The sequence below is a fragment of the Brachyhypopomus gauderio genome, unplaced genomic scaffold (genome assembly GCF_052324685.1).
Source record: "Brachyhypopomus gauderio isolate BG-103 unplaced genomic scaffold, BGAUD_0.2 sc204, whole genome shotgun sequence".
NCBI lineage: Eukaryota > Metazoa > Chordata > Actinopteri > Gymnotiformes > Hypopomidae > Brachyhypopomus > Brachyhypopomus gauderio.
Window position 1 is genome coordinate 52,106 of NW_027507025.1, and position 26,580 is coordinate 78,685.

The 26,580-nt window shown below is 41.8% G+C and overlaps 3 protein-coding genes and 1 long non-coding RNA gene across 8 annotated transcripts; all 4 read left to right on the forward strand.

Annotated features, from left to right (window-relative positions):
• The first annotated feature begins 75 nt into the window (after positions 1-75).
• LOC143502741 (uncharacterized) lies at positions 76-2,085 on the forward strand. Its single transcript, XM_076995429.1, has 6 exons — positions 76-110; positions 300-464; positions 706-837; positions 959-1,085; positions 1,197-1,219; positions 1,938-2,085. Exons 1-6 carry the CDS (start codon positions 103-105, stop codon positions 2,083-2,085), a joined length of 603 nt encoding a protein of 200 aa, XP_076851544.1. The 5' UTR covers positions 76-102.
• On the forward strand, positions 1,937-4,477 carry LOC143502747 (ubiquitin carboxyl-terminal hydrolase 37-like). 4 transcript variants are annotated; one of them, XR_013127144.1, is made up of 7 exons: positions 1,937-2,063; positions 2,167-2,237; positions 2,571-2,640; positions 2,717-2,855; positions 2,948-3,051; positions 3,767-3,813; positions 3,903-4,477. XR_013127144.1 is itself a non-coding variant. In XM_076995433.1 (6 exons), the coding sequence occupies exons 2-5, from the start codon at positions 2,196-2,198 to the stop codon at positions 3,012-3,014; spliced, it is 318 nt and encodes a 105-aa protein (XP_076851548.1). In that variant the 5' UTR covers positions 1,937-2,063; positions 2,167-2,195; the 3' UTR covers positions 3,015-3,051; positions 3,767-4,477. The 4 variants fall into 4 exon arrangements, 2 of the variants coding, with proteins under 2 accessions (XP_076851548.1, XP_076851550.1); XR_013127145.1 differs by having other exon boundaries at positions 3,767-3,809; XM_076995433.1 differs by having other exon boundaries at positions 3,767-4,477.
• Positions 4,478-5,777: 1,300 nt separating this feature from the next.
• Positions 5,778-6,376, forward strand: LOC143502731 (uncharacterized). The gene is made up of 3 exons (XR_013127134.1): positions 5,778-5,847; positions 5,988-6,225; positions 6,311-6,376. It is a non-coding gene; the product is annotated as an uncharacterized LOC143502731 (long non-coding RNA).
• A 6,630-nt stretch (positions 6,377-13,006) lies between these two features.
• On the forward strand, positions 13,007-25,214 carry LOC143502749 (uncharacterized). Of its 2 annotated transcripts, XM_076995436.1 has the most exons (25): positions 13,007-13,284; positions 13,833-13,967; positions 14,054-14,152; positions 14,256-14,348; positions 14,722-14,886; positions 15,778-15,915; positions 16,122-16,298; positions 17,069-17,233; positions 17,505-17,570; positions 17,740-17,857; positions 18,055-18,160; positions 18,468-18,703; positions 19,185-19,310; positions 19,439-19,565; positions 19,916-20,084; positions 20,170-20,397; positions 20,568-20,662; positions 21,007-21,057; positions 21,324-21,702; positions 21,814-21,990; positions 22,314-22,425; positions 22,802-22,895; positions 23,084-23,255; positions 24,062-24,146; positions 24,491-25,214. In XM_076995436.1, exons 1-21 carry the CDS (start codon positions 13,197-13,199, stop codon positions 22,418-22,420), a joined length of 3,045 nt encoding a protein of 1,014 aa, XP_076851551.1. In that variant the 5' UTR covers positions 13,007-13,196; the 3' UTR covers positions 22,421-22,425; positions 22,802-22,895; positions 23,084-23,255; positions 24,062-24,146; positions 24,491-25,214. The 2 variants fall into 2 exon arrangements, with proteins under 2 accessions (XP_076851551.1, XP_076851552.1); XM_076995437.1 differs by lacking the exon at positions 14,054-14,152 and having other exon boundaries at positions 13,009-13,284; positions 24,491-25,210.
• Positions 25,215-26,580: the final 1,366 nt, after the last annotated feature.

The following is a 26,580-nucleotide window of genomic DNA, read 5'->3' on the forward strand; positions in this document are numbered from 1 at the left end:
ATGATTTTGTCCCTTTACATAGTATGTTTTAGTCAAAGACACTTACTCCAAGGTTTTGTTCTCTCCATAGGGGCTGCTGATAAAGATGTGTGCTCCGTGCCCATGGATAGGTGGGTACATTATTAAAGTCATCTTCATGGCACAGTAAAGTATGGACAATCTATAATGGTTATATATTGACATTGTGGCATAAATCAAGAGAAACTGAAAAATATTAAAAACAACATTTGTATGTATGTGAACATTTTGTGCACTACACAAACTCCATATTCATCTGTCACTTCTACTCTCTCTTTCAGATTTCCAGCTGTTGTGGTAGAGGGAGACTTTCGTGTGCAGAATTTGCAGCACCTGTTACCGCACATCGTCAGTAGTGAAAGGGTGACTGAGAGTGGCCAGGGTGAGGGCCAAGGACACGCCCCCACTGTTTCTGCTGGCAGAGACACAGAGATCCGACAGCTCGGGTAAAGACAGAACACGTTGTGTTTTAGCACACAACCATTACGTGATTTTGCAGTGTACACAGATGTAATGTACACAGTCTTTATCTCTGAACCAAAATAAAGGCACGTAGCAATTAAAGGAGCAATAAGTATTTTTGCAGTTCTTCTTCAAATTCTGAAATTACGTGACATTGACACCTAGTGGCCTGGAAGTTTTACTGATTATGTATTAAATCTATTCTAAACATTAATGTCCTGTTAGGTTTCCCAACATTGGGAATACATGTTATATGAACGCCACTCTGCAGTGTCTTCTGAGTCTCTCCTGCTTCTGGAGCCCCATCAGAGCTCAGTGCTCCAGCTGGACGGATCCATCCAGCTGCCAGATGCTCAGGTAGCCAATCAGGAACAGAGGATTCACATGTCTAAATGAACTGTTCAATTATGAGTGCTTAGAGAGGTGTTGTGATGCTGAGAGTTATAAACCACATTGGTCTCCCTGTTACTGTGCGTAGATGTTTTGCAGATCTACAGCAAGGCAGGCTCACTAGTCGTAGCTCTTCAAAGAAGAAGAAGCTCCTGAGAGCCCTGAATGCCTGTATTTCAGTCAGATGCCCTGCGTTTGGAGAGGACTACGAACAGGTTCGGCTAAACAACCCTCTGAGCCATTCAGAACACATCAGAACCACATGCAGTAGTCTGCAGGAACTGCACACAACCTTCTTTGTTTTCTCAACTCTGTTGCTGCTGAAGTCCAGGAGTAATGCCGTTCCGATGTACTGTCTTCCACAGGATGCTCATGAGTTCCTGATGATGTGTTTGCTTCAGCTGAAGGAGGAGGGAGAGACACTCAGGGTTTCCTCCTTCTCTTACATCTGCCCTGTGGCAAATTTTGAGTTTCACCTCAAATCTGTGCGCACCTGCAGCAGGTAATTCTGTGCTATATCACCACATCTCCTTCTTGTAAATCAACTGTTCTTAACATGTGTTTCTTCAGAGTGTGCATTGTCACAAAGTATGCACACACTTGGTATGGGATAATGTGGGTTATTTCTGTGTGAATGTTGTAACCTCTCAGTTGATTTCTGTTGTTTGAAAGCTGTGGACTGCAGAGCTCCAGAGTGGAGGACTTCAACCACCTCTCTGTTAACCTGAGCTCTACCTTGACTGACAGCCTACACAATTACTTCAAGGTCTGTCACCTCACACACCCCTACTGGACAACACTTTTTTTGCCAGTTTGTTAAGTTAGGGAGCCATCCTAACCATTGTCACTCTCAATCAAAACTTTTTTTCAGTCAACGGTTTTGGAGTTCAAATGTGAATGTGGTCAAGGCACCGAGGCATGTGAAGTGGTGGAGTTCTTCACACTCCCACGGTGAGTCTCGCATTATGTGAATTACCACAAACAATGAGTTTTACCACAAAACAATGGTTTTAAAGCAGTCATCTCACACTCTTCCAATTCTTACATCATTTTTCCTTTTGGAACAGAGTTCTGATCCTCCACATTAAGAGGTTTGACATGCTGGGCAAGAAACTAACAAACCTAATGGACATCCCCTCAGAGCTGGACCTCTCTGTCCTCCCTGGAGTGGCTTCACTCGGGCAACCGTTAAGGTCAGCTTGTACAACGGCCTGAGCATACGCTCTCTCACCTCTGTCCACCCTTTCACAATTAGCAATGAGACGCTAACTGAATGGCTTTGTGATGTGTCCACAGTGGACCAGCATACACCCAGGACAAAGGACATGAGGAGGATAATCTGGAGAAAAGCTCTGTGCCAGAACAAGGTAAACATCAGCCATTTTCCTACAGTGATCAATTAAATTTTGGATTTACAACCTGTCTACGTTTATACGTACCTGCCATAATGATGTAGTTCTCTCAACCCATTAGTAGTAAATGAGAGCAGAGAAGGACAGGGAGAGAAAGTACAGCACGTCAGCCCACTGGTGAGGAAATAGAGAGAGAGATGAAAAAGAAGATTGAAAGATGCTGAGAGAGATTGAGAAAGACAAGACAGGCTGAGAGAGATAGATAGATATGAGAGAGACCCATATCAACGATCTAAGATGCATTCTTACTTAATCATATGAAAAAACAGATGTACTTGTTGTTTGCAGGAAACTGTTCACACAGACATCTACAGACTCCACGCTGTGGTGTCTCATTTGGGTGGCAGCATGGACAGTGGTGAGCAGTCTGATAATATCCACAAACATGCAGTAGAAACTATAAAGTGACTAATGACATCTTGCTTCCCTGACAGGGCACTACATCAGCGACGTAGCTGAGGAGAAAGGAGAGTGCTGGTTAAAATTCAACGATTCAAAGGTTTCAAAAAAGACAGAGCCAGCCGTCCTTAAGAGCAGGGCAAAAACAGCCTACCTGCTTTTCTACATGCAAAGGTAGTAGCTCACCTTCTAACTCAGGTACATCTGCTGAAACACATAGAGAACTGGCTGAATTCCAGCTGCTCCTGTTTTGCTGTTGTCTCCAGTGGGGCTGGAGAGAAGAACGTGGTCCCGTGGATGGTGGACCAGGGAGAAGCAGCAGTATCCCCCTAAACCCAACTCCATGCCATGACTAAGTCAGGATACACATGTAAGCACCTACATCCACACTTAACAAGACAGGCTACACATCTGCTCAGTTCAGTTCAGGTCTATTTCTGTCTGTTCCTGTCGTCCAATCGTAGGAGATAATTCATTAAGAACGGCTTCTGCCTTTCAGATTTGGGAACATAGATACCTCTGTCCATGGGGACATATACAAATTCCATAAGATTTTACATGTTGGCAGAAACCTAACCTTTACCCTGCCCTTACAATCAAAATTATAAGGCTAGACACAATTAGAAACTTCCTTCCTAAATTACCGCTCACACTGGTATGTGTGGTATATTACATCTTTTTATATTACTGGTAAGTTTCAAGTGAGTTATTATTTGCTCAACATTAACACTCCTCCCCCCTTGTGTGATAGGGCTACAGACTACCATTTTAAAATGATTAATGCTTAGATGGTATTTTCATTACAATTAATTAGTTAAATATGATTCAGACCAGCAGACTACAGGCAACTGCTAAACAACAAGCTGTAAAGGTGATCATCACTTCAATGCTATATCCGTTATATCTGTTAATGGGTTGCGTTTCTATGGGAATTGTGTAAATAGCCCCTTGCTTTTCTTCCAAATCTTAGTAGATAAAAGGCTTTCTAATAAAAAATGACTATTTATGAATGACGTCACTTTAGACAGCATGTAGCCTAGATGACCTGTCAACGCTTGATTTTCTCCACCATTCATGTGTTAAAGGCCAGAAAAGGCGTGACACAGGCGGACACTGCTCCCGACTCTGGCAAGTACGCAACAAAGCGGAAAGACTTCCGTTGTTTGAAGGGTGAACCGAGTGAACCAAGCGGTGTCTGTTTTGTCCGACTGATCTGAGAAGTTGGGACGTGCCGGAGTAAATACAGCTGAGCTGCTGGTGGAAGCGAGAACGTGAGAGACTCTGCTGCTGGTGCTGTCTGTGCACGAGAAGCGCACTGATTAAAAGGAAGGGTGAGGACGCTCACCTTTCCCAAAGCTAAGTGCAACCCCCTACCTTTTTAGAAGAATTTTTCTATTAGGCTGGGTACTGCTATAGGTTTATTTCATTATTTGATTTTTGGTTGTGTAAGGGATTTGGATTTGTTTGGTTTGATTTATTTTGGGGTTTATAATTTGGAGGGTTTGCTGTGGTGTTTTAAGTAGTTTTTTTTCCAGTGCTAGCCTATTGGGGAACATTTTGTTTGGCTAAAATATTCTATATTCTTTGGGCTCCATTTTTGTGTTGCGTCTTTGTGGGTTTTTGTTTCTTTGTTACAATTTCAGTTATTTTGAGTGGTGACTGCGTTTTGTTTTTGTTCTGTCCTTGTCTGCAGCATTACTATCCAGAACACAAAGTGGACTGTTGCGTGTCCCTCCTTGAACTGGCTGCCGAGGTTCTGGACTGGGACTGGGTGCACTTGGAGTTGATGGATTTTTTTTTTTTATATATAAAATTCTTTTGTTGAATAAATATATTGTGCAAATTCCCATCTTCTCTCTGCATTTGTCAACTTGCGACTCCCCAAGGTGTAGTGGTTGGGATTGGGCTAAGGGAAATATAAAATGTTGCCCTTTGTCGGGAAAGGCCGTGACATTAGTAGTAAATAGTTCTTAGTTCTTTTCTCTGGCTGTTTGCCTAATGTCGCTCCTCAGTCATTTTGGACTCCTCAGTTTTTACATTGTATTTGATAATTGCCAGTGTTTGCTTTGAAAGTGAGTGTGCTGGTTGTGTTCTCCAGAGATCTGCACAATGCATTTATCACACTGTTCACGCTGCTCACCATGACTCACTGGTGTGTCCTGCTGTCAGAAGTACAAAGGGTTCCAGAGCTGGACAGCATCACCTGCAGCATTTACATCGTTCTGTGGATTTGTATTCGCTCCTTCATATTCCTGAACATTGTAATTGGCATTTTTGGTAGCTTACACTACAAGTCATTAGTTGTGCTGAATGAAATATGCAGATGGTAAAGTAGTGCAAGGGCAGACGAATTCATTCATTGTCATTTAATGAACAATATTAATAAGCCAAATCCATGTTGCATACCCACACATGAAAATACATTCGGTTCTGTAAGGAGCGAACTCTCAAGTGCAACAACAAATTGAAATGCAGGTGAGTAGTTCTTTCATGCTGTAGTTTTTTTACTTAAACAATTTGCTCAGACAATCTTTATGCATGCAAATAGACAAATTAATAGCCAAGTTTTGTTTGTTTTTTGTTCTGATTTTAGCAGATTAAGCCAGTCTCTAGTTAGTGGGTAAGTAATGGTCCCACATAGATGGGAAGCAAAACCTGTAACATTTGTGACTGTAATATGTGCTGGAAAAACCACAAAAGGATCTAAATGCAGCGTAGTGCTTCTTTATTCTCCAGACACAATCTACTGTAGCTAGCAGCACAAGACACACACAACACGCAGCACAAAAAGAAGCGAACACAGGGCAGCAGGGTCAGGGCAGCATGGTCCATACAGTCCAGAGTCCATTACAAATCCAGGGGTCGGGCTGAGAATGAGGTGTAAGGGAGAAGCAAAGGTCACAACACCGGTAGGCAAAAACGAGCAAGGAACGCTCACTATGCAACGTCAGAGGCAAAACTTCACAATGTAAAGTGGTGAGTGAGTAGTGTAAGAAAGGTGGAGGAGGGTGGGGACACACAGGGACAGGTGGAGGTCATTAGTATTCAGGAGATTGAACATGCATGTTTCGAGAAGTTGAGACCCTGGCGCTGTGACTTCAGAAGAGCAGGGGGCTTGTGTAGCTTCACTCCTTCCTTACAGTCACTTGTGTAGAATAAATGAAGGGTGTGTGCAGATGTGTGTGGGCGTCTCCCTTGAGCTACAGGGCTGGCATACCATGACAAGCCCTAGTCCAAAATACAATGTACAACTTTTTGGTTACTATATAGGTATTTTTTGGTTACTGCATTTTGCTCTTTGTCCAGACTTCCTACTACACTTGAGGAGGATGAGGAGTCTATTTCCACCCAGGAGGCTCCACTGTATATGAAGAAGATATTTTAGACTGGGAGACGTATGTGGAGGAGAACATGCAGGCGATGCAGCTCCAGATGGAGGATGAGAAGGTGCTGTGGCCCAAGGAGCTTCTCCTACGTTACTTTGTGCTGATGAACAGACTCCAGGACATCCTGGATACCAGGATGCATCTGCAGAACCTACCAGGTAAACCTATTAGGTGGTTTACAGCACTGAAGGTGAAAGCTAGTGTTTGAGTGAGTGAATGACCTTTTTGTCTCTTGTCTTCCAGCTCAGCTGTTGCTTAACCTCCAAGATTCCAGTTACACTCCAGAGTCACTCCAGTCTCCAGTTAAAGCAGAATGAATAAAATATGCTTACATTATGTTGCATTGTGTTATCTTACTGGTCCAGTATGGTGACAAACTCCATTTACACTTAATTCACTGTATGTGGTTTATGGACTGTGTGGTGAGGGTGGCATTCAGACCACCATATGATCTGACTTACACAAATGATAATTCATGAGGATTCCTAGAAGCTGACTGCAGCCACCATCCAAGTTATTTTAAAGGCTGTTAATTGTACTAAAGATGGTCTGTTTGCCTGTTGAGTGGGCATGTGATTCTGACTTCATGTGCATCTGTCGGAATAAGTTAATTTAACATGGATTACAGAAATTAGAACCTCAAAAAAGAGCTTATGATGGCTCTAGCACTTGTATGAATACAGAAACAGACCACTGGAGAATTATCTAAAGTTTAAAAGAAAAAAAGATTTATTAGCATTGTGCTCCACACACCTTGTACCTTCTGAAGACATTTCCATGGTACCAGATCTACACTACTTTTTTTAGCTTGATGGTTAAATTATTACAATAATTCATTTTTATTGTTAGATAATTAAAATAGATTTAAAATATTTAGAATTAAGTGATCATTTAGCCCTGCATGCCATCCATACTCCACCTAGTGGTAAATAACGGGATGGCCCCCAGTGAAACGTTACTGTCCTTGAGCTAAGGAAAATTAACAAAACATTTACAGTAGTTTTATTATTAGTGGTGGGAGTAGCATTAGTATTATGTTGAATGTATACCCATGATATTTTAAATAAATATAGCAGTTTTGGTCATAATTAAAATGTAAAAATAATAGGTATAAACCATTCATGTAATTCATTATCATTGTCGTGGAAATTTCTGAAATATACGAGGACTCAGGCGTCGTTAAAAGAGAAATTTATTAATAGACAAAATAAGCATGAAAGTTCAGTCTAGAACAGAAGCTGAGAGGAGAGAGAACCGTCCCCCTCCTTTATACCGTTTAGTAGGCGGGGTTCTTATCACATGTTTACAGTACATTTGGGCACACTGAGAACACAAGGCAGAATGCACAGTAGACAGTTTTTGCCTTACATGTGCATTCTCTCCTGACAGTAGTTTTCATGTTTTAGTATAAGCAGCAGCTTATAGAAACAGCTGATGGGTCCGCGGGTCAAGGCAGATAAGAGTGTTTTCTACCTCTGCACATTCCTTTAACATAGGTCATAATACACACATACACATGAGCACATGATTTCATACTGAATCACACTTCACAATTCTCTTGTAATCAGTGTAACACAATTTCCATCACAATCATATACACTATATAATATAGTATAATATAGTATATACACTCACCGGCCACGTTATTAGGCACACCTTGCTAGCGTCAGGAATGGCAATCACGCCCGTGACCGCCAGAGGGCGCCATCGCCGGAATATTGACAAGAACACCTGACTCTAATTTACTATTCACCACACCCTACTTAAGGACTCTGTTCACAAGTCGCCAGTGCGAAGTATTGCCTCTCTGAGTGTCTTTACCAAGCTGTGATCCTGTGTATTTCTCTGATTGATGTTCTGGTTTTTGATCCTCCTGCCTGTTTGGCCCTTTTGTTACCTTTGTCTGCTGCTCTTAGTCTTCTCTGGTTTTTGACTCTCCCGTTTTTGTCTTGCCCTTTTGTGCTCCTGCCTGTCTACCCTTTGGGGTCGTCCCCTTTTGGGACTTCAGTTCATTGTTTTTCTATATTAAAATTCAACATCTTTACACCTGCTAATGCAGGGTTGCCAACTCTCACGCATTGAGCGTGAGACACACGCATTTGACCGTTCTCAAACACACGCTCTCACGCCACACTTCCGATATCTCACGCCGAAAAAAAATATCCAGTTTATTTACCTCAGATCCACATATATGATTCAATACGTTACTAGTTCGCTAGCTCTGGCGCCATCCACCGGCGATATAACACTGAATCCACCCCCCCACTCAACAAAATACACTCGCCACCGGCTCCAGGTTAAAATCTCACTCCAAGCGAACGGCAAAAGTTGGCAACCCTGCTAATGGATCCTTCTCTACCCTCGGGTTCACCACCCTTGCAGCTAGTACCAGGTTGGACCCCATTTTGCATTCAGAACTGCCTTAATCCTTTGTGGCATAGATTCAACAAGGTACTGGAAACATTCCTCAGAGAGTCTGGTCCATGTTGACATGATAGCATCATGTGATTGCTACGCAGTTGCTGCAGATTTGTCGGCTGCACATCAATGATGCGAATCTCCCGTTCCACCACATCCCAAAGGTGCTCTATTGGATTGAGATCTGACTATGTAGGCCACTGGAGTACAGGGAACTCATTGTTGTGTTCGATAAATCTGTCTGAGATGATTCATGAATTATAACATGGCGAGTTATCCTGCTGGAAGTAGCCATCAGAAGAAGGGTACACTGTGGTCATAAAGTCAAAGTCAAATTTATTTATATAGCGCTTTTTACAACACATGTTGTCACAAAGCAGCCTTACAATCGTATGGCTCCAGATCCCTAATGAGCAAGCCAAAGGCAACAGTGGCGAGGAAAAACCCCCGATGATGGTGGGGATTAGGAAGTGAGGGAGAGACAGCCTCCCTCACATGCACCTGTTTTAATTAACTTTGTAATTTTATTTGTTGGCTGTAACTGTATTGCTGTTGTTGCATCTTGGCCAGGGCTCCCTTGAAAAAGAGGTTCTTAATGGGATTTTTCCCTGGTAAAATAAAGTTTAAATAAATAAATAAAAAATTAGGAAGAAAACCTTGGGAGGACCAAGACTGAAAAGGGAACCCATCCTCCATTGGGCAGCCTGTTGGCACAAGTCCGTATTTGTGGACAAAAGGTGGTTCTACATTTATGGTTCTAGTTCCCACAGTCCCTTCGGTGTAGATGTTGGGCCTCAGGTAGGAGCATCAGCACGTCCTCTTGCGGCAATGGCACATCCAACCCCGGCATCAGTACATCCACTGGCAAGTCAGACCATCTCCCAGGTGCTTGTAGGTGCTTGCATGCAATCGTCTTGGGTAGAAGCCTGCAAAAAGATAGACAATACAGACTGAGTGTGTGGACATCAATTTAAACCACTATTGATTTAAACATACAAAGCTCAAGTGTTGTAACGTGTGAGGAGGACTGGGTATGGATTTTGGTAGGTGAGTGTAGCAGTTGTGCGTGGCAGTGTTTTCCGAAAGAAACACATGATTTTCAGTTTTGAATGTTTGAATGTCTTATGTGAACAACTGTGTTTAATGTTTTGCAAAAAGTGTGTTTTAGCACACCAGGTCAACAGATAGGCTACATGGGTTACATGCACAGGGTAACATAAGAGTGGTGGAAGATGCACACAGGTCGACTATATCCTCTGTAGGAGACGAAACCTGAAAGAGGTTAGTGATTGCAAGGTGTTACCCGGGGAGAGCGTAGCTAAACAGCATAGGATGGTGATATGTAGGATGATGTTGGAGGTGAAGAAGAGGAAGAGAGTGAGAGCGGAACCTAAGATCAGGTGGTGGAAGTTAAAGGATGAGGACTGTGGTGTAAAATTCAGGGATGAGGTGAGGCAGGTACTGGGTAATGGTGGTGGTGTTCTGGATACCTGGGATGAAACTTCAAATGCAGTGAGGGATGTGGCTAGGAAGGTACTTGACCTCAGGACAGAGGAAGATAGACAAGGAGTCGTGGTGGTGGAATGAGGAAGTTCAGGAAAGTTTGAGAGGAAAGCGGTTGGCTAAAAAGAATTGGGATTTTCAGCTAGATGAAGAAAGTAGACAGAGGTACAAGGAGATGTGTCGCAAGGCAAAGAGAGCAGTGGCAGAAGCTAAAGAGAAGGCATATAGCAAGCTGTATGAGAAGTTGGACACTAAGGAAGGGGAAAAGGATCTGTACAGATTGGCCAGACAGAGAAACTGTGATGGGCAGGATGTGCAGCAGGTTAGGATGATAAAGGATAAAGATGGAAATGTGTTGTCTGGTGAGGAGAGTGTCTTGGGAAGGTGAAAGGAGTATTTTGAGGAGCTGATGAATCAAGAGAATGAAAGGGAAAGAAGGTTAGAAGAGGTAGAGGTTGTGAATCAGGAAGTGCCTCAGGTGAGCAAGGAGGAAGTAAGGGCTGCAATTCAGAGAATGAAGTGTGGTAAGGCAGTTGGACCTGATGATATTCCAGTGGAGGCATGGAAATGTTTGGGAGAGACAGCAGTGGAGTTCTTGACCTAAGAGGAGGTTTATGGATGCAGTGGTAGAGGATATCAGAGTGGCTGGGGTGTCAGTGGAGGACACTCAGGACAGGGCCAGATGGAGGAGTTTGATCCGCTGTGGTGACCCCTGAAAGAGAATAGCCGAAAGAAGAAGTGCATTAAATTAGATCATTCATCTAGTGTGATTATTATAAACTTACGATTGTCCAAGGTTTGTGCCAGCACTGTTCAGTTTCAGTACAGCTGTGCACAGGGGGAACAACTGGCACACTGAGCTGAGAAAAATGTGCAGTTTGAAAAAGCAAAGCAACTATACGTTTGCATAGGGCAGTGTCTGCGACACGTGAACAGCATGCGTGTCTCAGCACAACAGGAGTTGAATCAGAAAGTCCAATCTGTAAGAGGGTAAGCAAAATTAGTAATGACTTTGTTTAATTCAGGGGTTCCGTATACCAGTCCTGGGGATCCTATATCACACGTTGTGTTTTACCTTTTCTAAAACCTGATTGACCTATTTAGCTAATTAAGATCAATGTGGGTGGGGCTGAGTAAAAAAAGTGTTTTAAAATGGAGAAAAAAAATGTGCATGGCATAAGAACCCCAAGAATGGAACCTGGACCCGTTTGCTTATTTTATGACAATAGATTTTGCATACAGAACATGGATAGGCTATCACTGACATTAAAATAATGCTCAAGTTATACATAATCCTGAGACATGTATCTGTCTAACCTGTCAACAAACCCCTTAACTTTTGTTAGTCAAAAACAGTGAACATCTGAACTTAACGACAAACAGAGACTCCAACCCAGTCACTGAGACCCCATGTCATGCATATTTTCGTGCTTTTCCTCATTTATAATACCAGATTCAGTTCATTAAAACACACGTAAATAATTGAAAAGTAATATATATATATATATATATACGAATTGGCTTGTTATTTTGACATTTGTGCGCCTAAACGTTACGTTTTGTGTGCGATCCGGTGACATTGTTGACCTCAGTGACCCCTTGTCTCATGCCGCTGTTTGCGTTCCGGCATTGTTTGATTTACAAATTAAGCACTGTATAGCTAATAAGTGTAATGGCAGATTTTGCAGACCGGCCTCAGGGAGGACTTCAGCACAACACTAAGTGCTTGTGGGTTATATTGAACATTTGTTCTTGCTTTTTGTGTTTGTTTTTGGGACTTTTGTGAGGGAAATTAAATGACAGTAATATTAGCTAAAGCATTTAAATCAACTCCAAACACTCAAATAATAAGAGAGATTTCCCACATCCTGTGTGTGTGCCCGCTAATGACACTATATGCAAGAGGACGTGCTGATGCTCCTACCTGAGGCTCACCATCTACACCAAAAAGACTGTGACTACTTGGCCGGGGAACAAGGACCTTAAACATTATCTGTAGAACCATCCTGCGCACCACGGACTTGTGCTAACGGGCCGCCCAATGGCGGATGGGTTCCCTTTTGAGTCTTGGTCCTCCCAAGATTTCTTCCTAATCCCCACCACCATAGGGAGTTTTTCCTTGCCACTGTCGCCTTGGCTTGCTCATTAGGGACCCATACGATTGTAAAGCTGCTTTGTGACATGTACTGTGAAAGCTATATAAATAAATTTGACTTTGACTATACAATAAAAATAACTTCTATGTTTAATTTACAGTAGAACTATAATCCACATACTTCTTTGAATGGTGTATTTTTAGGCACACTGAAACAGCATATATAATTTACTATAGCTATAAATTATTATACATCTAAGCATTCCTGCTTTTAACCTAGTAATGGTGATTATGTGTATAATTTTATGCAATGTATGATTTTTTAAAAATAGTTTGTCACTTGTACTACATCCCTGTCCCACTAGTGGGCAGTATTTGACAGTGAGCTGTGTTGAGACCAGAGTGAGACCGTATGTACTCTCAGAGGGCCTAAAAATATTCTTAAAACATAAATATATATAATATAATTTATCCAAATTTATTTTATCTACTTACAGTTTGGCAATCGACATCTAAACAATGACAAAAATATAAGGAAATACATTATTCAACCGTGTCTATTCAATCTGTGTTGGAATGTGAGGGGTTAAGTGGAAGCCTGTGAGCCTGTGTCTCCCCCTATCAGGACTGTCATGCCCGCTGTTCGTTTACAGACAGCAAAATTGACCAATCATGTCTTCCCTCTTAGTGGGCGGGCTTAACTGTATGATAATTTCCACCCGCTGTTGCGACGCTAGCTGTCGTTAGTGTACCACCGCTAGCTAGTTTCAATTCATTCCTTTGATGTATATATATAATATATACGGTCTCTGGTATGAACGCTTTGGGTACAAGCCAGGCGGCATCAGGTTATTGTAGCAGTCTGGCTGATTTGGTGTTTTGGTTAGAAAAACTGGAAATTGTGATATCACGTGATACTCAACTTTGGAATGTTTGGTTTAGAATGTTTGGTTGGGAAGGTGGAATGTTTGGATTCAGTTTTGATGCTGAAAAGCTCAGAACAAGTCGCAAGACATTTTGCTCTGTTAATTACAATACATACAAATCTAACAAATCTTTCTATTTCTTCTATATCTTTCTGTCTTTCTATTCTTTCTATTTTTCAGGTGGAGAATGAGTTTTTTCCCCAGGAGAACCGACCAGCCTAGGCCTAGGCAGGAACAGAACCACTTCATATACACACCAGGTTTTACCACTCATGGTGAGAAAAATACATTTTCATATATACTGTACATAATTTTATACTTCTATGTAAGACAGTATATTAATTCTTATGAGTATGGATTTCCATAGGCTTATTCATAATAATTAAAAGTTAAATATGTATACACATTTATATAGTAGGTTTCTAAGGTTCAGAAAAATAACCTGTATATTTATTCTACAGATGACTGTCAAGCTCTTTATTTCATGTGTACAGGATAATATAATTAATGGAGCATGGGTTATTTCTTTGATTTCTTTGACTCAGCACAATTTTCATAAATCCCACCATGTTAACATTGTCCATGTGGCCATGGAAAAAGCAAATAAAAATTTTTTTAAATAAAAATAAAAAACATTTTTAAAAAGAAACAGATTTCTAACATGACCTCACAAATTCTTAAGCATTCTCCCCACATTCTAATGACATCACATGGCACCATAGCCCTTGTTATAATCACTTGTTCATTGGGAAACACTTACAAGGCATTTGAGCCTCACTGGGAGGCGTGCTGGGTTTCACTTTACCTGCTGTGGGATTTTCAGGTGTGCCCTACAACCCCCAAGCGACAGTGATCCACACGGATCCCTGTGGACCAGCACCCTTCCCTCACAGAAGTACGGCGGGACCCTCAGATGTCGGCTATGTTAACATGCCTGTAGAAGTACCACTCCTCACTGGTACTGTGTAACACTGAAGATTACATGCGTATTCAACAAACCAAATAACCATGCATGATGAAGTATTTATTACATTTGTTTGTAAGGTCTGGCAGAGGTGCAGAACCATCAGCTTTCTGCACATGACCTGACCAGTAAAACATCAGTTTTATCAGAAAATATGACATCACATATTCTTCAACATTGTAATGAATTCACATGGCACTGTAGCCCTTCTTATAAACCTGATGATCTTAACAGTACATGCTCATGCTTCCTCTGTGCCCTGCGTTGGTGTTTTGCATTTAGGCCCTGACATGGAGAGGCAGAGACACCTTGCTCAGCCCCATGTTCAAGGCAAGGTTCTGAGGCAGATGGATCCAGTCTACCTCCAGCCTGCTGGTGGGTTCTTCATCGATAACTGTCTTCTTTCATATAGACATTGATAAGATATTTTTACTAGGCACGCGGACTGTTTTTACAAACATTTGTGAATGGGTCACTCTCAGGAGCTCAGTGAATTCCAGCGTGGAACTGTGACAGTATGCCACCTGTGCAATAAATCCAGTCGTGAAATTTCCTCGCTCCTAAAATTCGACAGTCAGCTGTATTATAAGGAAATGGAAGTGTTTGCGATTAACAGCAACTCAGCCACTTGCTTGAATCATATTTCAGTGGCACTTTCAGATAAAGAAACATATGCAACGTAGTACTAAGGCACTGAGAAATGTTATGGTGAGGTCATTTCTGCGAATGGCCTTATTCGCCCATGCAGGTGAAGTTGGCTCCAACAGGTGTCCCCCACTGCCTGTGCTCGCTTCACGCACGACAGTCACCTCGTCAGGACTGATGAGGCCTTCTCCACCCACCTTCACAAGGTTGCCTCCACTCCCCAAACCTGCTGGCCGAGAGCCTCTCCGTGCCTTCAGGCCTGCCAAAGGTGAGCTCACTCTTTTGCTCTCCTGGAAATGGCATCCAAACCGTTTGTTGCAGCAACAAAAAAAGTAAAAAAAAAATATTTAAAAAGTAAAAACTGCTTTGAAAACCCTATAGGGGAGACCGGGTATGGTTGTAACATGGGGAGAGTTGTAACACCATCAGTTCACTCATCTGCTAGGCGGTTGTGTTTAGTATAAGGTGATAATGCTTCGAATCATTGTTATACCAGCATAGTATAATACTGATAATACATGTATATGGATTACAGATGTCATTTATCACTATTTTAGTACACCCCCAAACAATCTAAACAAAACATTGTCATGCTGCTTTGCTGGCTTCTGATACCTCATCTGGACTGCTGCTAAAGCATATATCTATTAATCTTTGTAATCTATATAACATGGCTTCTTTAAGTATTGGGTATCACCTGGACAGCGTCAAGCAGCAGCAGTCTGTGTGATATAAGGAGTTTGTGCTTTGTACCTACTTCTGTTGGCAAGGGCAATGTGAGCTTACAAGCAAGACTAGACTTGAATGTTTTATTGCAGTCAGTTGATTGTGCCAGCACCCCACTCCCCAGGCCTGCGCTGTTCCGATCCAGAGCTTTCCAGAGCTCTCCCATAGCCACTTTTGCTCCTCACTGCCATCTGCAGATTTGATTATGAATAAAAGTTTTCTTAAATGTTATTCAAATTGCTCCTATTCATTAGCACATTTCGTTTATCCACTTAATGCTACTCTTGATATACATTTGAGCCATGCCAAAATATCGATTATCATAATCTATTATTGTTATTTAAAATGCAGTATGATCTGCAGGTCTTAATTTCATATGCTGGTCTGAAGATTGAACGTGTCCTCTACAGTTCTGCCTGTGTTTCATGTCCAGGTTCAGTGGAGCCTCCCCAGCTCCACTCTCCAGGGTGGAGGAGAGAGAGAGTGGGGAGACTTCACCGGAGCGGCAGACATCTTCAACCCTTGCTCCCAGACATCTTCGAAGCAGCTAACCCCAGTGATGCTGGTAGAGGTGACTTATTGATGTTGGCTTTACTTTATATGTCATTGAAATACCTGTACAAAATGTAGAATTTATAATGTTGCATCATTTGTTTTGTGTTAAAATATTGCTAAATACGATATTTGGGAACAAGGAGATCAGTTAGTCAGAAACTTCACTCAGGTGTCAAGTGAACGGAGCTAAACTCATGAGCATGGATGCCCTTTCCCATGCAGGTTTGCCCAAATCCAGCCGCTTGCTGTCTGGGAACCCCCCCGGGTCTTTCCTACTGCCCTCCTACCCTCTGGCCACTCTTCCGGGAGTGCAGCTCACTCCCACTCTGCATCGTAGACGACACAAGCGAGACACGAGCCCTCGGCGCAGAGACCCGGGCCCGTGGAGGGACAGTACTGGTGAGCGCATGGCTACGTTGCTAAGAACGTGCTAGGCACACACAGTGAGGCATGGCCGGTTATTTGGGTGCCCGGTTAAGTTAAGTTCGTCTTGCACTAAGCTTGTCTTGCACTTGTTCCCACGTCAGTGGTAAAGTGATGAGCAGACCTAATTTTGTGGTGTCATACATACTACATGAATTTTATTTTAACCAAAAAATGTGCATATACTTGGATCATTTATAGTCACCACTTGTCAAATGTACAAAATACTCATACTGATGCTCTTCATCTGACCTGGTTTCACTCAGTAATGGAACAGTGTCTAGCAGAGGCGAGATGTGATAACCATTAGCAGAGCTAGGCGGTACTGTAGTTTGGCGCTTCAGTATCTACCAGTATCAGAATTAAAATAATTTTGAATTGTGCCGAAATAATTAAATTGAATCAAATTGTATTTAAATGTAAGACTTCATGATGCAATAAACTAAAAGAATCACAACTAAGCTAAACTAAAACTGGGTCACACATTTACTGAAGCTCTGATAAATGTCTTCCTGCTTCTGGGCTCACGGATGCCCTGCTTTCAGTTCTTCAGTACTAATTCATTGTGCTGCCATTACATGAATTGTAGCAAGATGCATATGAGATGTTGCCGTTCTCGGTCCATCTTGCTTGAATCATATTTCAGTGGCACTTTCAGATAAAGAAACATATGCAACGTAGTACTAAGGCACTGAGAAATGTTATGGTGAGGTAATTTCTGCTAATGGCCTTATTCGCCCATGCAGGTGAAGTTGGCTCCAGCAGGTGTCCCCCACTGCCTGTGCTCGCTTCACGCACGACAGTCACCTCGTCAGGACTGATGAGGCCTTCTCCACCCACCTTCACAAAGTTGCCTCCACTCCCCAAACCTTCTGGCCGAGAGCCTCTCCGTGCCTTCAGGCCTGCCAAAGGTGAGCTCACTCTTTTGCTCTCCTGGAAATTGCATCCAAAATCATTTGCTGCACCAACAACAACAAAAAAAGTAAAAAAAGTATTAAAAGAGTAAAAACTGCTTTGAAAGCCCTATACTACAAACAAAAAGCCCCTGCTGATCCTCTTGTACATTGCTATGCCTGCACCCATGGACATGTTTTTCTGCACCATGAAGAAACCACTATGAAACCAGAAGTTATATTTGGGATTTTTGATGGAGTACGTGTTAATATGTATTGTGCTTTTCAGGATCTCAAGTGCAAAGCACCAGGGCAGTCCCTGCTGACGACATGTGTGAAGGAGTAGTTGGCAGAGGTTGGAATTGCTTTGCTGTTAACACTGCATTACACAACAATGTTTTATATCTAGTTCTCCATGTTGAATAATGTTTTGCAGTCAGTTTTCAAGCTGATTTGAACCAAAGTTGAGCTGGTAGCCCTAAAAGTCCTAGTCAGTTTGTTTGGGTTCTGGTATTCCTCTCTAGATGAACTCAAACCAGGAACTCCCAGGGAGGATCCCCATGAGCATCAGATTTTACAGCCCTTCTACAAACCAGACCTCGCTCTCGCTCAGAGCTTCAGTCTGCTTAGCTCTGATGACTGGTAAGTCACACCTGCAAAATTCTGAAGCATTTGGTTAGGGCAGGTTAAACAGCAAGTCATTTATGGTGTTCTGCATATATGGTAAGTATGCATGTATTTAGTGAAGTTTTTTCCTCTTTGTCCCTTTTCTTGTAGCATTTTTTACTTTCAGTAGCCGATGGTTACAGTGTGTGTCTATGTTCAATATCTTTATACAGGGAGAAGAAAATTGAAGGGTTGATGTTCATCCGTAGATTGGCTCAGTATCACGCTGATGTGCTTGGCAGCAGGCTTCATGATGTCTGTATTGTTCTTATTCAAGAGGTAAGCCACTATATTTGCTGACTGTGTATCTGTCTTCTGAATTCTAAAATTGGCAGCCATCAGCATGTACACATTACAGGTGATGTTGCTGACAAACTCAAGTCAGAGTTAGCATAGTACTTTGAAATTCCTTTTTTTTAAAAACATTTCTCATTTAATTGAAATTCAGATGGCATATCTAACTGTAATTAGTGATTAAGGTATTTAGGCCTACATAACACATTGCAGTGGTGGATTATACTTATTAAGATGGCGGTGGCAGTGTTGGATGTGGCTGAAACGAGCTGGAACGTCGTCTTTCCTGCAGGTACTGCACCTGCGTTCTGCAGTGTCCCGCATGGCGGTGGTGTCCTTGAGGGAGTTGTACTCCAGCCTGCAGAAAGGGATGGACCAGGAAGTGGAGGCTACAGCTAAGGTCCTCCTCCACAAAGCAGCGGAGTCCAATGGCTTCATCAGGCAGGACGTGGACACAGCTCTGGACAGCATGGTGCAGAACTGCACCCCCATTCGGAGCATGAACGCCCTTCTTGCTGGAGGACTCTGGTCAGTTAGCATGCAGTGAGCTTTAAACTGTGGCTTTCAGATAGCAACAACAGTCACAAGAAGCTAACACAACACTGATTATGGCTGCTGTTTTTACTTCTCCATTGTTCTTTCAAAATATTGCCACGACCTATATCAATATTTTTAGTTATTTATCCTCTTAAATATTTTTTTTATTTCCATCTCCGCTCTGCTGATCCAAACTGCCCTTCACACCACTTAAAGAATAGGCTAGTTAGCTAGCTCACAGAGGACATACAAACATTTTCTGTTTAAAAAATACATATATACACTAACTGTTGCAAACTAAGCCATTGAATAGAATATGATCATTTGATTGTGCACGTAGATCATACATAAGGGTATTAAGTTTCTTTATAGAAGCAAAAAGTTGTACTGTATACATTGATTGGATGGATTAATAGTTATTACCTTCTTTTTTTGAATGCCCTAATTTTTTTCCTTCTGTTTTCCTCAAAAGTCATCTGAATGCTGCAGTAAGAAAGTGTACTGCTCGGCACTTGGCTACTTTGGTAGAGAAGATTGGTGCAGAGCGAATTATTCCTGCAGTCTCCAAGTTGGCACAGAACTCTTCCCAAGAAACCAGGTTAGTATTGTGATCAGAACGAGAATTCTACAAAGCTTATTCAATTTCCCAGATAGTAATAGATGCTGTGAGTCATGGATCCCTCACTCTCGGTTCTCTCCTGTTTTGGGGTCTGTTCCTCGTCTCAGGCGCTTGGGCCGGCGTATGCTGCTGTTCCTGTCCTCCCACCATGACTTTGATAAGATGGTGGAAAAGTACATCCCTGCCAAAGACCTGGCAACCATCAGGGACACTGTCCTCACTCTGAAATCCAAGGTGGCAATTCATGTTTGGATACATGATGAGGATTTTTTATCCCTTTCAGCAACTATGCCCCATGTTTACTCACTAAACAAAGCTTATTCACAAAACTTCTAGGTGAAACAGACTGCAATAAAAAAACATCTAAACTGTCATGGTAGACATATATTGTAAACAAATAATAAAGTACAGGGCAGTGCGTGACACCACACATTGTATTTACAGTAGGGCATGCACAGTGGTTGAGCATGGTTCAAAATGAACCGGTTTGAAACCTTTGGGATAGAATCAAAGTATGAAGCAACATGTGGACTTCAATATCATCACTCCATGTTTTGTGGTGATTCGTACGTGTGTATTCCCAGAAGAGGACAAAGGTGTCTAGGATTCCAAGATATAAGATGCGTCAGCCTCGTCTGGAGCAGCAAGAAGCTCCAGCCGCACAGACGGATCGGCAGAACACGCAGCGAATGAAGCGCAGCCTTAGGCACACGGTGAGGGACGTGAGCCCAGACGACGCGGCACCTCTGAAAGGTAACGGCTGACCTCGGCAAACGCTCCCCTCCTGTTTCCTGAGAACTTTAACTTACCGCTTACCTATGAACCTCCTTCTCATCAGACCTGCAGCTGAACAGTAATGTTCCAGCCCAGACTAAGACCGATGTCCTCATGGATGATTTGCCCACGAGCCCCAGCAATGCACGCACCCCCAGAAGTCCCGTCAAAAGTTTGATTCCCCCGCTTCATCCCAGCCCCCCCACGGATGTCCCTACTAAACACTTACTGCCACGACGCAGACGAGCTCCCAGTCTGATCAGAGCACGCCCGTCCCTTTCAAACAGTTCTGGTGAGTGTTGCCTGCTCTTCAGCTTCTACATGTGTGATCACTGCGCTTGCACGTAAATTGCTTTGCTGTTTACACTGCACAACAATTACACAACAATGTTTTAAATCTAGTTCTCCATGTTGAATAATGTTTTGCAGTTACAAGGATGTAACTTTTTTTGTTTCATGTAGTGAGCTTCACTTCACGTTACACTGCGGGACGTCTTCTGGGCACAGGAGGATTCGGCTCAGTGTATGCAGGAGTCCGCAAGGCTGATGGAAAACAGGTGAGCATCAGCACACAATACAAGAATGATTGTGGGACCTAATTTCTATTTTAGATTGTGATTAGAACTTTGAGCTATGAGTTTTCCCTAGAGATCCTTTGTTATTCACATGGCAATCAAGTGGTCAAGTCTAATGTACCTTGACCTTTTTCCACTTTTTGAACACAAAGATCCTGATTATACAATGTGATAAGCTTGGTAATCTGTGGATGAGTATTTATCAGACTCCAGATTTATGAGTTACCCGAGAAGCTGTGGCTACCATCTGAAAGCCCTTAGATATGTTAAATATACTGTCTGTTTTGTGTAAATAACTTCACTTCCTGTGTTTTTTATGTGACCAGATCGCCATTAAATTTGTGCCAAAGTATCACGCAGAAAGGTTCATCACTGTTGTAAGTCCAATACCTTTACTTATGTAATATTGCAACAATGTTTGGAACTTTTTAGATGGGTAAAACTGTAAAGGGACTATAAACGCAAAGCTGTTAATTTTCCATTCAGTGACTCCTCACAACACGAATGGAAAACAGTTCACATTTTAGATTCAGGTTTCATCTAATGATTGGTACCAATCCAGATCCCTTTCATGTTAACCTGCTAACCATAATTCCACTATAAAACTTCAAACCCATACTAACCAAGTCTTCCTTAATTTTAGCCCGGCAATACTCGCCGTCTCCCCTTAGAGGTGGCTTTAATGGAGATGGTGTGCAAGCCACCTCGTTGTGAGCATATTGTGGAGCTCCTAGAATGGTTTGAGTGCCACAAGTGCTTCATCTTGATTCTGGAGCGACCCGTCCCCTGCATAGACCTGTTTGACTTCTTGAACTTGCACCAACGCCAACTGCCTGAGCCACTGGCACGACGGATCATGCGTCAGGTGGTTCAGGCTGTCCTTCACTGCCATGACCGTGGAGTTCTGCATAGAGACATCAAGGGAAAGAACCTTCTGGTGAACCTGGACACCCTTGACGTCAAGTTGATCGACTTTGGCTGTGGCGATCTGCTTAAGACCGGACCCTACAGGCACTTTAGAGGTTATTCACCATAGGAATGAAATGTGCACCTCAAGTTAAAAAATGGGATCAAATTAGAGACTATTATAATCTTTTTATTTTGTTACTGATGATTCTCTCTCGTTGTCTCAGGCACCATGGTATACAGCCCACCTGAATGGCAGGTTGACAGGACGTATGAGGGCCGTCAAGCCACCATCTGGAGTCTGGGTGTGCTCCTCTACAGTATTATCTGTGGACATCTGCCCTTTGAGAAGGTGGAGGACATTGTTGAGGCACACCTGTGCTTCAGTGGAAACCCATCCAGAGGTGAAAAGGCAGAAGCATCTTCAAGATAACTAGAAAGTCTAAATTGCAAAATGATCATTTATGTAATTATTTAATCTGGTAATGTAATACACAACCACAGATTGATAAAATGGACTAATGAAGAATGGAGAATTGGCAATACAACATTTTGTAACCGTCTTAAAATGATAAAAAGTTTTGTTCAGTCTTTTTTGTTAGTGATGGAGGTTTCTGTACAGTTCTGTCATTTATAAACTTTGAATAAGCCATTAGAACAGTCAGATCAGAAGTTTCAGATGGTAATTGATTTTCTTTCTCAACTAATCCCGTTGCTACACACACAGACTGCCGCCATCTGATAACATGGTGTCTTCAAAAGGATCCTGCAAAACGTCCTGTGCTCGAGGATGTTCTTGCACATGAGTGGTTTTTAGAAGGACTTCAGAACTAACTCAGGTTAGACAAGGAGTATAAATGGAACATGTTTGCACACACGATGAGGATTTTTTATCCCATTCAGCCACTATGCCCCATGTTTACTCACTAAACAAAGCTTATTCACAAAACCTTTAGGTGAAACAGACTGCAAAAAAAAACCATCTAAACTGTGATGGTAGACATATATTGTAAAAAAATATTAAAGTACAGGGCAGTGCGTGGCACCATACAGTGTATTTACAGTAGGGCATGCACAGTGTAGTCCCAGACCCAGTAGTTAAAGGACAGAGCATGGTTCAAAATGAACCGGCTTGAAACCTTTGGGATAGAACCAAAGTATGAAGCAACATGTGGACTTCAATATCATCACTCCATGATGTTGATGTGGCTTTAGGATCTGGGTGAGATGCCTCAGGATACACAGCTCGAGGCAGGCGCTCCATCCCAGCTGTGGAGTCATGCGTACCTCCTCCTCAGTTTGCCAGCAGGTGAATATTTAAAATCAAACAACAACAAAAATCAAAACAACAACAAAAAAGTGCATCCTGATTGGAACTGCTTTGATGTTTGCAATTTTGATGGTTTTGATGTTGGTTTAATTTGATTGCAGCCTTGTTCATTTTCTGTTTGGACACTATAACCCAATCCTTGTGTTTTCTCTCTTGTGTGTGTTCAGCAAAGACAGCAGCAGAGCACACATCCTTAGCATTGCAGACAAGACGGAGTACGTCAAGCAGCTCAAGGCCCTGCTGGGTTCAAAAGACTTCAGGGAGCGCATCAAGTGCATTGATCAGCTGGTGGTCGACTGCGAAGACAACCCATATATGGTCGTGGGCAACATGTTCCCGGTAACTCATTTGAACTGAATTGATTTTTAATGTTTTCAGCAGCTTTCAGAAGTGATCTGTATAGGGGATCATACGTTGGAGAACATTAAATGCTGGCACATTTTAAATGCTGGCACATCACACTGCTCAGATGTGCCAGCACTGCTCAGAGACAACCTGGCCCAAGTGGTCTAGATCTTAGTCCCAGCTATAGTGGACAATCACCTCAGCTCCAAGAATAACGCCATCTACATGGCAACAATAGGTGCCATTCACGCTCTCATCAATAACCTTGGTGGGTTCTTTTCTCTCTTCACAAAACATCTTGAAGGACACATGCCACTGGGCTTTAGAAAAACAACAACAACAATGATTGTGTTCTGTTTTACCTTTGGGGAAAAGGTTCACACAAATCGGTAAAAGAATGTTCTTGCTCTTTGGCTAGATGTTTGTGGTGCAGATCAAATGGAAATTTCCTTTCATATTAAGGCACAGTCCAATATAAAGAGAAAAAAAAGACTGACAGGAGATCTTGCGTTATCTGACAGCAGATTGTTAAATAATGGAGTTTACAGTGGATGTGCTTAGGCTCTTTTGTTCTGCCTAATATGCACTCAAATAATTATGCATATGTGTTCCAAATGACCATTTGCAAACAGAGCTTTGTGCTCCTATCAGATACTGTTCATATATATTTAGTTAAAGTGTAACATTTTATGTGAATAATTAGTTGTTTTGATAAAGCAGGACACGTTTCTAAAAAGAATGACCATACTGTAAATATTGCTGAACTTGACCAACACTGTCCTTGATCTATCTTTTTTCAGATAACACTACTTCTTCAACCGTTTTGCACAAAGGCTCAATTTCTCAGTGGAAAAGCTAAAGTGGATCTTGTTGATAAAGTTGCAGGTAAGTATACAATATACAGTGTCTAATCTTTTGTGGTTGTGTATACAGAAATATTCTACAAATTCAAATACATTTATCAAAAAACAATTATTTCAGAAAGTCATTCCACTGATATGCTAAGAGATGCCAGAGATTAAAAAAAAGATAAAAGATTGACCAGAAATACTATAATTCCTATATTTATTAATAATATTTATAATATTGATAATAATCATTCCAGAGAGTTACCATAGTTACCAAATACTGTCACTTTAATTGAATTAAATCTTTCTAGGTTAAGAAAATGCTTCTGCAATAACCCAGTACTGTCCAGGGTTGATTTATTTATCTTGTTCTTTTTATAGAGCTGGTTAGGGAACTCTACCCCTGCAAGCCACAACTGGTTGAGCAGAAGGTGCTTCCTCTGCTCTGGTACCTCCTGGGGACCTCCAGCAACAGTGGTACAGTCCACGGGAGGGGTGGAAGCGTAAGGGGGGCCACTGTCCACCTATGCCGAACCGCAAGGGCCTAAACGAGTTTGTGAAGAACCTCTCGATCAACTGAGAGCTGCCAGCCAGACCTCCAGACCAAAATAAACCCCAACATGGTTTCTACTTGAAGATGGAGATGTTTGTGCATTTCTTACTGTGCCTGCACTTTAAATGAAAGAGAGAGGAAGAAAGTCAAATTAGCAGAAAGCTAAATCATTAAACTCAGAAGTCCTTTTAAATAAGGAGCACAGATTTTAGCGAATCACATCAGGTTTAACATGCCTAGGAGCTCTGCTCTTTTTGCACTTTGAAATACTAACACTTATCATGATAACTGTTGTCATGGTGACTATAGATATATATTGTTCTATGATTGTTATTTTCTGTTGACATATCCTGAGATAACTGTGCAGAATGTAATTTATCACATGCACAAGGAACAAGGATCTATAGTCTTTTTGTTGTTTGGTATGCGTAATGTGCCTTTTCAATTAGGAGTCTTAAATGGTTGTTTTAAAAAATTAAAAAGCTATGATTCACAAAATTACTTTTGTACTATAGCCAGAGCTTAATTTGAGCCGGAACAGGATCTGGGAACTCTGGGAATCCAGTAAATTTCAAGCCTACTAATTATAAGTTATGAAAAAATCTGTCTGCGTTGAACCAATTAATTGAACAAATAATTCTATAAAAGACATTTTTTAAACACAAGATCCACATTCAGTCTTCCTAAATCACATAAGAGCTCTCCCTTTTAGCGATGGCTGTCCGTGTCTCTCCTATAAAGCTAGTTATACTTTCACGAGTGACTGTAGCGCGCGACTTCGCACACCTCGCGCGAACGGCGGAGGCGTTTATACTAGCCGCGTCACATGCAGTGTTGTCTGAAACGATATGATGTGGTAGAATAAAGAAACACCCCTCAAAAACAGGAGAAGGAACATCTACCTGATGAATTTTAATGTTGCTTTGTGTTTCAGATTTGAAAAGTGCTGGAATTTAGGCTATAGTACTTGATAATGCACTTAAAATGCACTTCTTCAATTAACTAAGTAAAAAACTGTCATATTGGAGGAACACAAAAAACTGCAAAGTATAGTGTTGACAGGACTGACTCTGGGGACTCTGTTTTGCCAATATATTCATTCCTAGAGCAGTGTCTCTTAATCCTACTTGTGGTAATTCACATAGCTCAACACACATAATCCACTTCACTAATGACTTAATAAACCGTTTGTTTGATAAGCAGTTGGAGCTAGATCATGTACATTCAATACTTAGTGTGTTGAATCGTGGAATATTTAAAACTGTGTGGAGCAGTTAGGAACAGGACTGAGAAACACTGCCATAGAGTTTCAAGCTCAGCTCCAGGATACCAACAGCTCAATGTTATTCCAATTTTAGAACAATACAGTTGTATAAAATTAAAAATAATTTAATGCTAAACTGTGCAGTGTTGTGGACACAGGACTGAAATATGAAACCCCTGCTTTAGCCCTACACTTCCTCCTCCCTACTCGTAAACTGTGTGGTGACTCCTTCTTCATGGACCTGTAGCACAGGCTCTCACACTGACCTCCCCTGACAGCCGGTGTTCTGTCGAGTTGTGCTTAGCATCGAGTTGTGCTCGTTTGCGGTTTTGCACATGCGCAGACCCACAGGCTTGTCATTTGTTTCTATTGTCATTTTGACCTATAAACATGTAAATGTTTTACATACTGGCTTTGCAAAGATGACATGAGGCAGGATTTCATGAGGCAAATTCGTGGTGGTGCCTCCACTTTTCTAGAATGTTCAGAATGGTCAGCGCAAAATTTAAGAGATTTCTTTCCATGCTCTCTACTTCACTGTAATCCATGCCTTAAAAACAAACAAAAGATAAGATATATAGCACATTATACTCAGTACTCTATATATAATAGAGATGTACTATGAAATGTACCATTTTACATCCAAATAAAATT